This window comes from Camelus ferus, chromosome 1 (assembly GCF_009834535.1).
Source record: "Camelus ferus isolate YT-003-E chromosome 1, BCGSAC_Cfer_1.0, whole genome shotgun sequence".
Taxonomy (NCBI): domain Eukaryota; kingdom Metazoa; phylum Chordata; class Mammalia; order Artiodactyla; family Camelidae; genus Camelus; species Camelus ferus.
Genome location: NC_045696.1, coordinates 41005845 through 41018602, shown reverse-complemented (window position 1 = coordinate 41018602; position 12758 = coordinate 41005845). Strand labels below are relative to the sequence as shown.

At 43.0% G+C, this 12758-nt stretch overlaps 2 protein-coding genes across 6 annotated transcripts in view; one reads left to right on the top strand and one right to left on the bottom strand.

Annotated features, from left to right (window-relative positions):
- Nucleotides 1–11158, bottom strand: part of TMEM45A (transmembrane protein 45A) — an 85240-nt gene extending 74082 nt beyond the window's left edge. Inside the window, exons 1-2 of one of the 5 annotated variants that reach the window (XM_032477830.1) lie at nt 10809–11157; nt 4533–4662 (exon numbers count right to left, since the gene is read on the bottom strand). The gene's annotated coding sequence lies outside the window, so the exon portion shown is untranslated. Of the gene's footprint in view, nt 1–1142; nt 1281–4532; nt 4663–10808 lie in introns of all 5 variants that reach the window. The other 4 variants (XM_032477827.1, XM_032477855.1, XM_032477816.1 and 1 more) reach the window with 4 other exon arrangements.
- On the top strand, nt 3545–5329 carry LOC102516720 (zinc finger protein PLAGL1). Its single transcript, XM_014562390.2, is given in 10 exon segments — nt 3545–3724; nt 3887–4082; nt 4085–4156; nt 4159–4475; nt 4477–4544; nt 4546–4609; nt 4611–4778; nt 4781–4874; nt 4877–4968; nt 4970–5329. Coding segments are annotated over 10 exon segments (1611 nt in total).
- Nucleotides 11159–12758: the final 1600 nt, after the last annotated feature.

Here is a 12758-nt window from a genome sequence, read left to right as displayed (position 1 = left end):
AGACACAGCTTCTCTACATAAGGGTCTATTTGGCCGCCTCGTTGTTGACTCAAGTCAGAAAATGGACTAATTATACTTTCAGGTCATTAGGAGGGAACTCAAATGACTCTTAAACACCTAAGTTACTACCAAGAAATAACTACAGCCCTGAGGGGACTCTGGCTCTGAGAAAAGTGAAGTTAATGGGAGCTCTACATAATTTGGTAAGAAGGAGTTCACCTTTCAGCTTAAAGAAGTGAGTTTGCATGGAAATGTGGCCACAAGATAAAAAGGGAACCACTGTAAACATCCCATCCAGTCAATTTGTTGTTGTTGTTTTATTGAGATACAGTTGACGTAGAACATCATATTAGATTCAGGTGCACAACATAATGATTTTCAGTATACGTCTATATTGCGAAATGATTACCACAAGGCTAGTTAACACCCACCACCACACATGCTTTTTTAATTATGACCTTATAACGAGCTTTCCTCCGACTGTACTTGCTTGGGCCAGTTCAGAGCACTGGGAAAGAACATCAGCCCACCTGGGTATTTACCCTACCTGAGTAAGGGTTATTATCTCTGGCTGGAAAAATTCCTTCTACCTGGTTCTCGACCTGGACCAAGCATCAGATTTCTACGTGGAACTTTTCACAGATGCCTGGCCTCATTCTGCACCTGTTGAAAAAGAATCCCCAGGGGCAGGACAAGGAGGGGGTCGTGTAGTTTTTAATAGCTCCACAGTGATTTGGTTGCACAGCTGGAATTATGTACCAGTTCTAGACTGGGCAGTGCGCTGTCTTTTGGAGGCAGCAGAGACGTTTAATGAAAAGGGCAGTAAAATCGGATGAAGTTTCATATTCCTCACTTACTAGATAAACAGCAAAATTTACCTTTCTGAACATCAATTTCCTTAGGTATATAATACTACTTTACAAAAAAATCAACTTTCTCATCTATTAAAGGGAATTCAATAAAATAATGTATATATTTTTAGAAGCCATAGAATTTCAGGCACCCTAGAGGAAAGTGCTGACATACCACTCACTTCCTTGCCGTGGAAAATGCTAGTCACTTTTTTATAAGAGAGATAACCAAGCCACAAAGGACGTAACTTCGCACTCGGCAGCAAAGAAAAGAGACATTTGCCTCCGTACCTTTTTCCTGTTTAGGAGAGTTGATAGCACCAGAAGGGCCCAGGCTACTGGGAGGGGTGGCAGGTGCATGGGAGAAAAACTCATTCTCTTCCAAGGTTTCACTGAGGCAGCTGAGTGTCAGAGTTCTTCACAGGAGCTCTGAAAGCCAGAGAAGACTGGAAACAGTCAGATGGTTCACAGGGAGAAGCCAACAGTCCAGAGAGAGGAACAGTGCAAACAGCCTGGTTTGACAAGCTTAGTCCAATGCCACTGTCACATTAAGTGATTTAGTCTTTTTCTTCAAAAAAAGAACTTCCTTCCATTTGAATTTCACCTACTGTTCTCCATGACAAAATATGCTACAAAAATCTTTATGTCTTAAATGACAAGTTGAGATGTGTGTATTATTCATGTATATGTGTATGTATATCTGTGTGTGTATATGGCTGAGTTTAAAAAAAAAAAGGCAGAACAATAAAGAAACAAGCAAGCAAGCAAGCAAACAAAGGATAGCTCTCAACAACCAATGCCTTTTAACCACAGGAATAATCTTTCCTCCTTGGAAACATTAAAAGTTATAGAAAGTATAAATCTTTCTATGAGAAAAAATTAGCACTTTAGACATAATTTAAAGAATAAGTCAAGAATGAATCAATATTTTGATACTACAGCTATCGCTATGTTAATGATGTTTACATGGAGATAAGCATTATGATGATTGATAAGAGAATAGCTTAGATATCCACATGCAAAATAAGAAAGTCAGACCCTTACCTCCATCAAATACAAAAATTAATACAAAATGTATCAAAGACCTAAACATCAAAACTAAAACTATAAAGCTCTTAGAAGAAAACAAATGAAAACCATCACATTTGATTTGGCAATACTTTCTTGGATATGACACCAAAACCACAGGCAACAAAAGGAAAAATATACTAATTGAACTATATCAAAAGACAACAACAACAGAGATAAAAGGCAGCCTAGGGAATGGGAGAAAATATCTACAAATCATACACTTGATGAATAGTTAACATCATGAATATATAAAGAATGCCCACAACTCAACAGCGAAACAAAACCTGACTTAAAAATGAACAAAGAACTTAACTAGACAAAAAAAAAAAAGATATACAAATGGCCAATAAGCACATGAAAAGATGCTCAACGTCACTAATCATTAGAGAAATGCAACTCAAAACCACAATAAAATAATACTTCATATCCATGAAGATGACTGTTACTAAAAAACAATAATTAAAAGAACAGAATAACAAATGGAGAAATCAGGACCCTTGTGTATTGCTGATGGGACTGTAAAATGGTGCAGCTGCTGTGGAAAACAGTATGGCGGTTCCTCAAATAATGAAATATTGAATTACTGTGTGATCCTGCAAATTCACTTCCAGATTTACACCCAAAAGAAATGAAAGCAGGAACCCCAACAGACATTTCTACACTAATGTTCATCACAGCATTATTCTCATTAACCAAAAGATAACGTATTAGTTGGGGTTCTCCTGAGAAACAGACCCAAGAGGATATAGATATATATGTAAGTTGATAGATATAAAGAAAGTGAGAGATATTTATTGCAGTAATTGGCTCGTGCGATTGTGGAAGCTGGCAAGTCCAAAATCTTCAGTATAAGCCAACAGGCTGGAAACCCAGGGAAGGGCTGATGCTGCAGTTCATGTCTTAATGCAGCCTGCCGGCAGAATTCCCTCCTCTTCAAGGGAGATCAGTCTTCTATTAAGGCCTTCAAATGATTGGATGAGACCCACCTACATTATGATAATCTGCTTTACTCAAAGTCTACTAATTTCAGTGTTAATTTCATTTTAAAAATACCTTCACAGAAATATAGAATAATGTTTGACCAAATATCTGCATACTATGGCCTAGATAAATTGACACAAAAAATTAACCATCACAGACTCTCTGGAGGACAGAAGGACGGACAGATGGCATTGCTCTCCTCCCAGCCCCGAGGACCACAGGCCTTGGCGCGCAGGGCGCTTCCTAGGGTCACCGTCATGCCCGCGGAGGCGGCGCGCCCGAGCTGCCGCGCCTGAGCTCCAGGGAGGGGCTCCGGACCCCGCAGGTTTTACAACACAGCGCGTCTAGGTGTGGACATTTCATCATCTATCATGGAGTTACTGTGTTCCTGTCCCTAAGGTGGTTCCAGCCTGACTGACAACATAATCATCATTGGCTTTTGATTGATATCACCTCTGATGTGGCCTCTGTTTCATGTCACATCTGAAACTTCTCTGTGCCTCAGACTAGAACAGTATTTGCAGAGGAATCAGAGGAGTTAATCTTGTTTGAAGCCTCAGACTTCTGAGAGGACTCCCTGACGCCTCAGAGCTGACGTTTCCTGGTCCCGAGAAGCAGGTTGTCCCCGTTAGCCCATTGACATGCATCAGGCAGACACCACAAATGAGCAAACCGAACCTCAGGACATAGCTAACAATGGACAGCCGGATGATCCAGGACATGCCCCAGCTCTAGTGATGCAGATTGCCTTTTGGCTCCCGGAACCTCATCAGTGCCTCGGACTTTCTCCTCTCAGCCTGAGACTGCACGGAAGTTGGGCTGTGGGAAGCAGCAAGCAAAGCTAGTGGTAACTGAGAGACCCGTGTCTGGGTAGAACCAGGTCCAGGACCATAACGCTGCCTCCTCTGTGGTCTGGATTTCAGTTGCTGTGGCTCTGCTGATGTGCTCAGCACCATCCTTCTATTTGTACTTAAACGGCACAGTTTTTGGTCAGCGCATCCGAAAAGGAAGGTGTGAGAGACAAAGCCCATGGCCACGTACCCCTCCAATTATCTGGCAAGACATTCCTCACCCTGAAGAAATTCACTATCCACAATTATTCCCACTCCAGGGAGTGACCCTACAAGTGCTTGCAGCCAGACTCTGGCAAAACCTTCATTTCCAGATACAAATTAATGAGGCTACCCACTCATCCCAGAAGTCCCACCAGTGTGCTCACTGTGAGAAGACTTTTAAACGGAAAGACCACCTGAAAAACACCCCCAAACACATGACTCCAACAAAATGGCCTTTGGGTGTGAGGAGTGTGGGAAGAAGTACAACACTATGCTGGGCTACAAGAGCCACCTGGCCCTCCCTGCAGCCAGCAGCGGTGACCTCACCTGCAGGGTTTGTGCCCTGGAGCTGGGGAGCACAGAGGTGCTGCTGGACCACCTCAAAGCCCACGCAGAGGAGACGCCCCCTAGTGGAACCAAGGAAAAGAAGCACCAGTGCGACCACTGTGAAAGATGCTTCTACACCCTGAAAGACGTGCGGTGCCACCTGGTGATCCACACAGGCTGTAAGGACTTCCCAGTGTCAGTTTTGTGCCCAGAGATTTGAGCGCAAAAACCACCAAAAATGACATACCAAGAAGACACACTCAGGAGCTGATGAAAGGGAGTTTGCAGTCTGCAGACCTTCTGAGCACCTTCCACTCCATCTCTCTCCCAGTTTCGACTGAGGGTGGCCCCGCTGTCTCCTTTCCCTTTAGGAGCTCCTGCACAGAACGGGCTTGCAAGTAGCTTGCCAGCTGAGGTACACAGCCACACCCACAATCCCCCGGAGCCAACCTCCCAGCCTGTCCCGGGGCTGCCAGAGCTCCTGGCACCCCTGCGCACCCACCCTCCCCGCCGTAGCTTCTCCCAAGCTCTCCTCCACCACCCCACCAGAATCACAAGTACAACACCAGTTCTACCTCATACTCCCCACTTCAAGCCTGCCCCTCAAAGCAGTTACTAAAGGATTCAGCAATACCAATTTGCTTGAGGACTGGCCTCTGCAAGAGCCTCAGTCACCTCACAAGCAAGCTCAACCCAGATTTTGATCTGGCTAAGAGAGGTGCTGGTAAAGTCAACCTGCCCAGGGAGCTGCCTGCAGACGCTGTGAACCTAACAATAGCTGCCTCTTTGGACCTTTCCCCCTTGTTGGGCTTCTGGCAGCTGCCCCCTCCTGCTACCCAAAATGCCTTTGGGAATAACACTCCCACCCTGGGGCCTAGGGAATCTCTGCCCCATAGGCTAAGCTGTCTGGGACAGCAGCAACAAGATCCCTCACTAGCCACGAGCACTATGAGCCTGGGCCAGCTCCCCCTCCCTCCCATCCCCCCCATGTTCCCAGCTGGCACTGGTTCAGCTATCCTGCCTCATTTCCACCATGCATTCTGATGACTGGTTTTGAAAGCCTACCTTTCTCATTCTGGAAGATGTTTTAAGAAGCATTTTAAACATCAGTTATGATACAAAGAAGGATTTGGAAAGCAGGACTGGACTATGATGACTGGCTTGAGCGAAGAGAGTTCTCGAACTGCATGTGTTGTGCCAATCTGTCCTGAATGTTCATGCTTTGTACCAAATTTAATAAGCAAGTATTCTTTGATGGAACTGCAATTATCGTCATAACCGACATCCATGCGAGGGCTGCTATATATAGGTATTTGTCAAATTGAATTTAATCGTAAGCCATGATCATAATAATGTTAACTAAATAACTTTATGTGGCACTGCCTAATAAGGGAACTATGGAAAGTTTAGGATTTCTCCAAAATGGGAAGATTTTTAAAATAAGAAAATAACCTTTATATTGCATATTATAACTAGGCTGTGTTTTTCTTTTTTTAACATTTTTTATTGATTTATAATCATTTTACAATGTTGTGTCAAATTCCAGTGTAGAGTACAATTTTCCAGTTATACATGAACATATAGATATTCATTGTCACATTTTTTTCTCTGTGAGCTACCATAAGATCTTGTGTATATTTCCCTGTGCTATACAGTATAATCTTGTTTATCTATTCTACAGTTTTAAAATCCTGTCTATCCCTTCCCACCCTCCACCCCCTTGGCAACCACAAGTTTGTATTCTATGTCTATAAGTCTATTTCTGTTTAGTATTTATGCTTTGTTTTTTTGTTTTTGTTTTTTAGATTCCACATATGAGCGATCTCATATGGTATTTTTCTTTCTCTTTCTGGCTTACTTCACTTAGAATGACATTCTCTAGGAGCATCCATGTTGCTGCAAATGGCATTATGTTGTTGGTTTTTATGGTTGAATAGTATTCCATTGTATAAATATACCACATCTTCTTTATCCAGTCATCCGTTGATGGACATTTAGGCTGTTTCCATGTCTTGGCTATTGTAAATAGTGCTGCTATGAACATTGGGGTTCAGGTGTCATCCTGAAGTAGGGTTCCTTCTGGATATAAGCCCAGGAGCAGGATTCCTGGGTCATATGGTAAGTCTATTCCTAGTCTTTTGAGGAATCTCCACACTGTTTTCCACAGTGGCTGCACCAAACTGCATTCCCACCAGCAGTGTAGGAGGGTTCCCCTTTCTCCACAGCCTCTCCAGCATTTGTCATTCGTGGATTTTTGAATGATGGCCATTCTGACTGGTGTGAGGTGATACCTCATTGTAGTTTTGATTTGCATTTCTCTGATAATTAGTGATATTGAGCATTTTTTCATGTGCTTATTGATCATTTGTATGTCTTCCTTGGAGAATTGCTTGTTCAGGTCTTTTACCCATCTTTGGATTGGGTTGTTTGGTGTGTTTTTCTTTTCAGAGATTTTTCTGAATGTAGTTTAGTTACTATTGCCATAGCCAACCTATAGTTTTACAGAAACAATTTCTTGTGGAATAATGATGAGACATCTCCATTTTTAAAAAGCATTTTAAATGTAGTTTGAATATTTTCCACAGGATGCTACAATGTGAGTTATCATCTACTTCATTTATCTTAAAGACTAAACTGATTGTCAGTTACATCTGACAGAAAAAAAAAAGTCACTGTGTAACCAGGTTAAGTGGTAAAATAATCCAGGCATCAGTCAAAACAAGTATTTTACTAACTTTAATATTGATTACATTTTAACAGAAATTTAAGAATATTACTGGAATTAAAATGCATATATTAAAGAAGAATTCCCTTTACTCTGTCTGGCTTAAAATACTACTTTGCTTAAGTATTTTTAATCACCAATAAGTAATTGCATTTTAAAATTCATCATTTAAGTCAATATTAGTTTTATTCAAAAAAGATAATATTTTACAATGTAACTATAAACTCTGCCTTGAATTTGGTATCTAATGAGTTTTTAAAATATAAAACCTAGCCTTTTTTTTTAAAGCTCCTTTGTCTTTTGTGTTTAGAGGCTTTCTATATGAAGATGTATCTTACATATAATAAACTACAAATTCTGCAAAAAAAAAAATTACCATCACAGATAGAAATAACCCAAATGTCCACCAACAGATAAACAAAATGTGATATACACATACAATGGAACAGTATTCAGCCTTAAAAAGGAGTGAAATTATGACACATACTACAATATGTTTGAACCTTGAAGTAGAATGCTAAGTGAAATAAGCCAGTCATAAAAGAATATTGTATATCTCCACTTATATGAGATACCTAGAGTAGTCAGATTCATGGAGACAGAAAGTAGAATGGTAGTTGCCAGAAGGAAATAGAGAGTTATTGTTGAATGAGTACACAGTTTCAGTTTGATAAAAAAAAGTTCAGGAGATAGATAGCTGTGAAGGTTGCACAGCAATGTGAATGTACTTGATGTCACTGAGCAATGGTTATAATGCCAAATTTTATGTTATGTTTATTTTACTACAGTAAAAAATAATGAATTACTTACAAGTGTAGACTTTGCTATGATGCAGACACTATGTTAAAGGTTTACATTGATTTTCTCGCTTAATGCCTATTGATATCCCCATATTTAGATAATAATCTAATAAATGAGTGAAATGTTTCCTGTCTACACCTGTGGCACATCCCATAAATGAGACTCATGTTGGCCTCTCCCAGGAAATGTTACTGACTCCACTCCTCCAAACCTTCCCTCCCCCTCCAGTGATCCTCCTTCCATGGACTTCTTGGCTACCACTACCACAAACCAGAGGAGCAGCCCCGCTGTACTACCTCTAAGGCAGTGCAGACTAGTGGTTGAGGCTTGGGCTCTGGAGTGTCACTGTCCGGGTCTGCATCTGCCATCTGTACACTGACCTTGGGCAAGTTTCTTAATCTGCCTGTGCTTCAGTCTCCACAGCTAAAAGGTACCAAACTTCACAGGGTCGCTCAGAGGCTTACATGAGCTAAGGCACGTACAGCAACCAGAACAATGTCTGCCATGTATTAAGTGGTCAGAAAACGTTAGCCACTGATGTATCGCATAGCCATCTGGAAGCAACAGCCTGTCCCGGGGATGCAGCAGGAAGAATAAAGATCACTCAAGAGAGAAGGGACCTTAGAGATCATTTTACAGATGATGGCACAGAGAAGGCCATAATGGCTCAATGTCTTGCCCGAGGTCACACAGGTGGTCAGGGGCAGCACCAGAGCCAGACTCAGGTTCTCTCTGACACAACACAATGCCCTCGAGGAAAATAAAGCAAGACATATTCAAACTGACTTTCCACTTAGGTGCATATTACAGAACTTATCTATCTCAATAATTGTACATAATGAAGTTACAAGTATTAACATGTGAATAGATGATTCTCTCAGCCAAATGAAGAAGAGCTATTGGCACACACTGTGTGAACACGGTTGGGGAGGGGCACAATAATCACATGTCAGAGACTTCAGGGTATGGCCTGTTTCTGAAAAGAAGCCTGGGTAATAGTCCAGAATGCGAGACCACCTCAGCAGAGCTCTGAGACAGCCCTTACAGAGTGAGTCTTATAAAGCAGGGCCCAGACTCACTGGTCAGTCCTGCCCATCCAGCCTACAGGTCCTGACTGGTGATGGGAAGCAGTGGAGCAGGTGGGGAGGGAATGCTGGGAGAGGAGTAGAGACGGACTCCAGAGATGGATTGTTCCAGAAACAACTCCACTCTAAAACTGCTGCCAGTTCGGCTCACTGTCCCCCACCAATCTTACCTCCCAAGCTTCTCCTTCCCCAACAGGCTCTCCATGCCACCCCCTCCTACCTCTCCCCTCTTTCCAACTTTTCCACCCACTAACCTCTGACACATTATCCTGCATCACAACCCTGAGGATAGATTTACACTTTCCAGCCTCAGTGTTTTGCCCACACTTTCCTTTCCTCCTAGAATGCCTGCCACCTTCAGTTCTATAATCCATTTTCCCTCGACCAAAACTGTCTGGTAAACTCCCTTCCCAGAAATGCCAACCTTTCCATGAAGCCACCCACAATCAGAAGTCTGCTTTCCATCCTCTGTGCCCTCAGAATCTTCTAGATCTTTCTAAGGTACTTGATAAATTCTCCCTCACTCCCTTCTCAAGACTCTCGCTCCTTTACAGCCTTATACAGTGCCTTGCTAACAAGTGGTCTGCACTCAGTGAACACTAGTTGTTAAGTGTAGAGATCAGAATGGCAGCTGGGGAAATCAATGTGCAGCAAGGGAAGCTGAGAAGGAAGGCAATGAAGAGTGGGTCCAACAGCAAATACTAACTCTGTGCCAGAACTACTCTAATGTTTAACTTAGTTTTCAAGGCAATCCCATGAGATAGGTGCTATTATCTCCACATACGGAGCTGGAAACTGCAGTACGTATGGGCCCAGTAACTTGCTCCAGGTCAAACAGCAGGGTTTTGAATGGAAGCAGGCCAGCTAGCTCTTTATATGGTTTCTCTACAATGCTGTTCTCTCTAACTCTGCAACCCTGAAAGCCACTTCAACTCTTCCACTCACAGTATGCGCTGCCTTTCTGAATCAAAAACATTCTCTGCAACCTGCAATTAGAGCACCTACTGCTTTCCAAGCCAGAAATTAAAGATCAGTTCTGGTCATATCACCATGACAGTAAATAACATACTGATAAAGTCTCCAATCCAAAACACTGCTTAAACAGAGACCTCTACACATGTTTGTAATGGAATGGGCCTCAGGCCACTCACCCAGCTCAATATCTGCCATCATCTCCATTTCTAAATCCTGAAATATATGCCAGATTTATGTGCATAAACACCTAACAATAACTCAGAATATTACTTGGAGAGAATTATGGGGTTAATATACACACAATTACTTGGGGAGAATTATGAGGTTACTGATGTACACACCAGCAGTCTGTCACATGTTTAATGTGATTTTTAACAATCATAAAGGAACTGTGGCCCACCACTACTGGATAGGAGGATATAGAAAATACATTGAGCTACCTTCACATGTAAATGAAACAATAATTACCTATATCAATTCAGGACTTAAATAATTTAATATTAAACATCCCATTAAAGGAAGCAAAAGTTTTGTTAATTCTAAATAAGCCAGATAACTTTCTCTATCTTCTGTCAAAACAGTTAGGAAGTGGGGGATGGATAAAGATTCCGGCTTTACAAATGAATGCTCTGTTCTCACAGAAAGAAAACAGAAAAATAAATTGGTCAGTAGATTCCACTTTGAAGTTAGGAGAAGCTTATAACAGGATAACAGTTAAATTTATGTTCCCAGGAAATTTTAAAATAGCATACAGATGACCAAATTAAATAAAAATAAAAGGTTAGCAAAGCAAAAGAAAAAGAAACGAGGGTCTGTGCAGTTTGTGGCAGCAAGAGATATTTTTCTCTCCCTGATGAAGAGAAGGCAGCGAGAACAGCAAAAAGGGTAGAGCTCACAGCGGGAGAAATAGGATATCCAGCACGTATCCAAAACTTACCCAACTCGGTCTTATTCACACTTTTTTCCCCACTTTGCCAGTTTTAAATCAGACAGCGGCTGGGCTTTTGTTGTTGATGTTTCTGTCCTTTTGATCCCAGAGCCCCATAAAATTAAACTGTGTGTTGGATGGGATCTGGCCCCTTGTCGCATTAGAGGGGGAGAGTTTTAAACTTGGATCCTGGTGGCTTCTTTGGGTAAATGAATAAATAATAAGCGGCTGAAAGGAGAGGACGTGGGGGACGTGCTCAGCTGACGTCGGGCCCGAGAAGGGGCCGCACAGCTCCTCAGCGCAGCTGTCCAGATGTGCCTCATCTGGTTCCCCCGAGGGGCACGAGCCTCGGCGGCCGCGGCTAGCAGAAGCTCCAGCTGATTGGTCTCCGGGGCTCTTTGCTTGCCGCCTATTGGCCGGCCGGCCCGCCACTCCCGTGGCCACGGGCCCGCCCCCGCCCGCCGGGCCCGCTCGCTGCATCCTCAAGAGGAACCTGGAAGTGCAGTGCGGGCGCTGATGTGGCACTCGGCGGCCGCCGCGGCCCGGGAGGGGCCCAGGGCCGAGAGGGGGATCCTCCGCACCCAGGGCCTGCCGGTGCTCTGGCCCCTGTTATGCCCGTTCTTTTAGGCAGTCGGGCTTGTTTGTTTAAACCAGATGACTTCAGTCTGTTCTTGGGATGAAATTAAGGCGCGCCCCGCGCAGGCTTAAATCCCCAGCATTGCAGAGTGAAAGGGACTGAGGCTCCGGGATGCCCACGCCCCAAAAGGGCGTTCAGGCCACGCCTCAGAACTTCACTCTCTCCTCTTTAGCCAGGGAGCGAATAATGAAATTCAAGAGCCTGTTCCTTTTGTTAGAGGAAAAACCTTAATGAATCTTTCACTGAAGTCCTTATTAACCAGAAAGATGGTTCTTTCTGTAGAGAAGCCCAAGTTGGTTACAGGAGTGATTTGGAAGACTTGGTTGGTTTGGGGTTTTTATTGTGTGGTGGTAGTTCTAGGAAAACGAGAAATGTTCCTTTGTTCTGTGAGAATTTAGACAGGGCAGCACCAAACGATGCTTTGAAAGCTTGATTAGTTGGGGGGTTGTCTACAAATCAATCATCATTGTAATTTGAGGATGCTGACAGAAATGTGCCTCACTGACACATTAAGATGGCAAGAGCTACACTCATTGGGCCACATACCATGAACTGTGCCAGGATCTATGCTAAACTGCTTTACCTGCATTATCATATTTAATTCTTACAATCACCTTATGAAGTAGATTTTAAAATCATCTCCATTTTCAGATGAGGTAACAGAGACACAGAGAAGTCCTATCCCAGACCCCGAGGTCTCCAGTATATATGTCTGAATCATGAGTATATAAACTTACCTGTCATTTTCCAGGAGTGAATGGGTCAGAATTTATTTTTGAGTGCCTCTACCTTCTGAAGTCCAAAGATTTCACTTCATGGATGATGTCCTCTTGGTTGGTATATGTATTACTATTGCTATATAACAGATTACCACAAATTTAGTAGCTTGAAACACCACATGTTTATTACTGTTCCAGTTCTAAGAAGTGCAGGCATAGCCTAAATGGATCCTCTGCTCAGGGTCTCACAAGGCTGCAACCATTGTGTCTGTCAGGCTGCATCCTCATCTGGAGGCTCAGGTAGGGAGCACCTGCTTCCAAGCTCCCTCAGGTTGTTGTCAGGATTCATTTCTTTGCAGCTGTAGGGCTGCATCCCAGTTTCTTTCTGGCTGTCAGCTAGCAGCTGCCCCTACCTCCGATAGTCTAGTCTCAGGCTCCTGCAATTCCTAAAAGCCAGGACGTGCTGATCATGGGGAGCCACCTTACAGTCTGTCTGCCACAGTGGACTAGTCAGACACCTCAGTCTCTGCAACCCTGACTGCAGTGTCATATCACCTCCACGAGCCCTTCAAAAATTGAATCCCACTCACCAAGTTAAAAAAA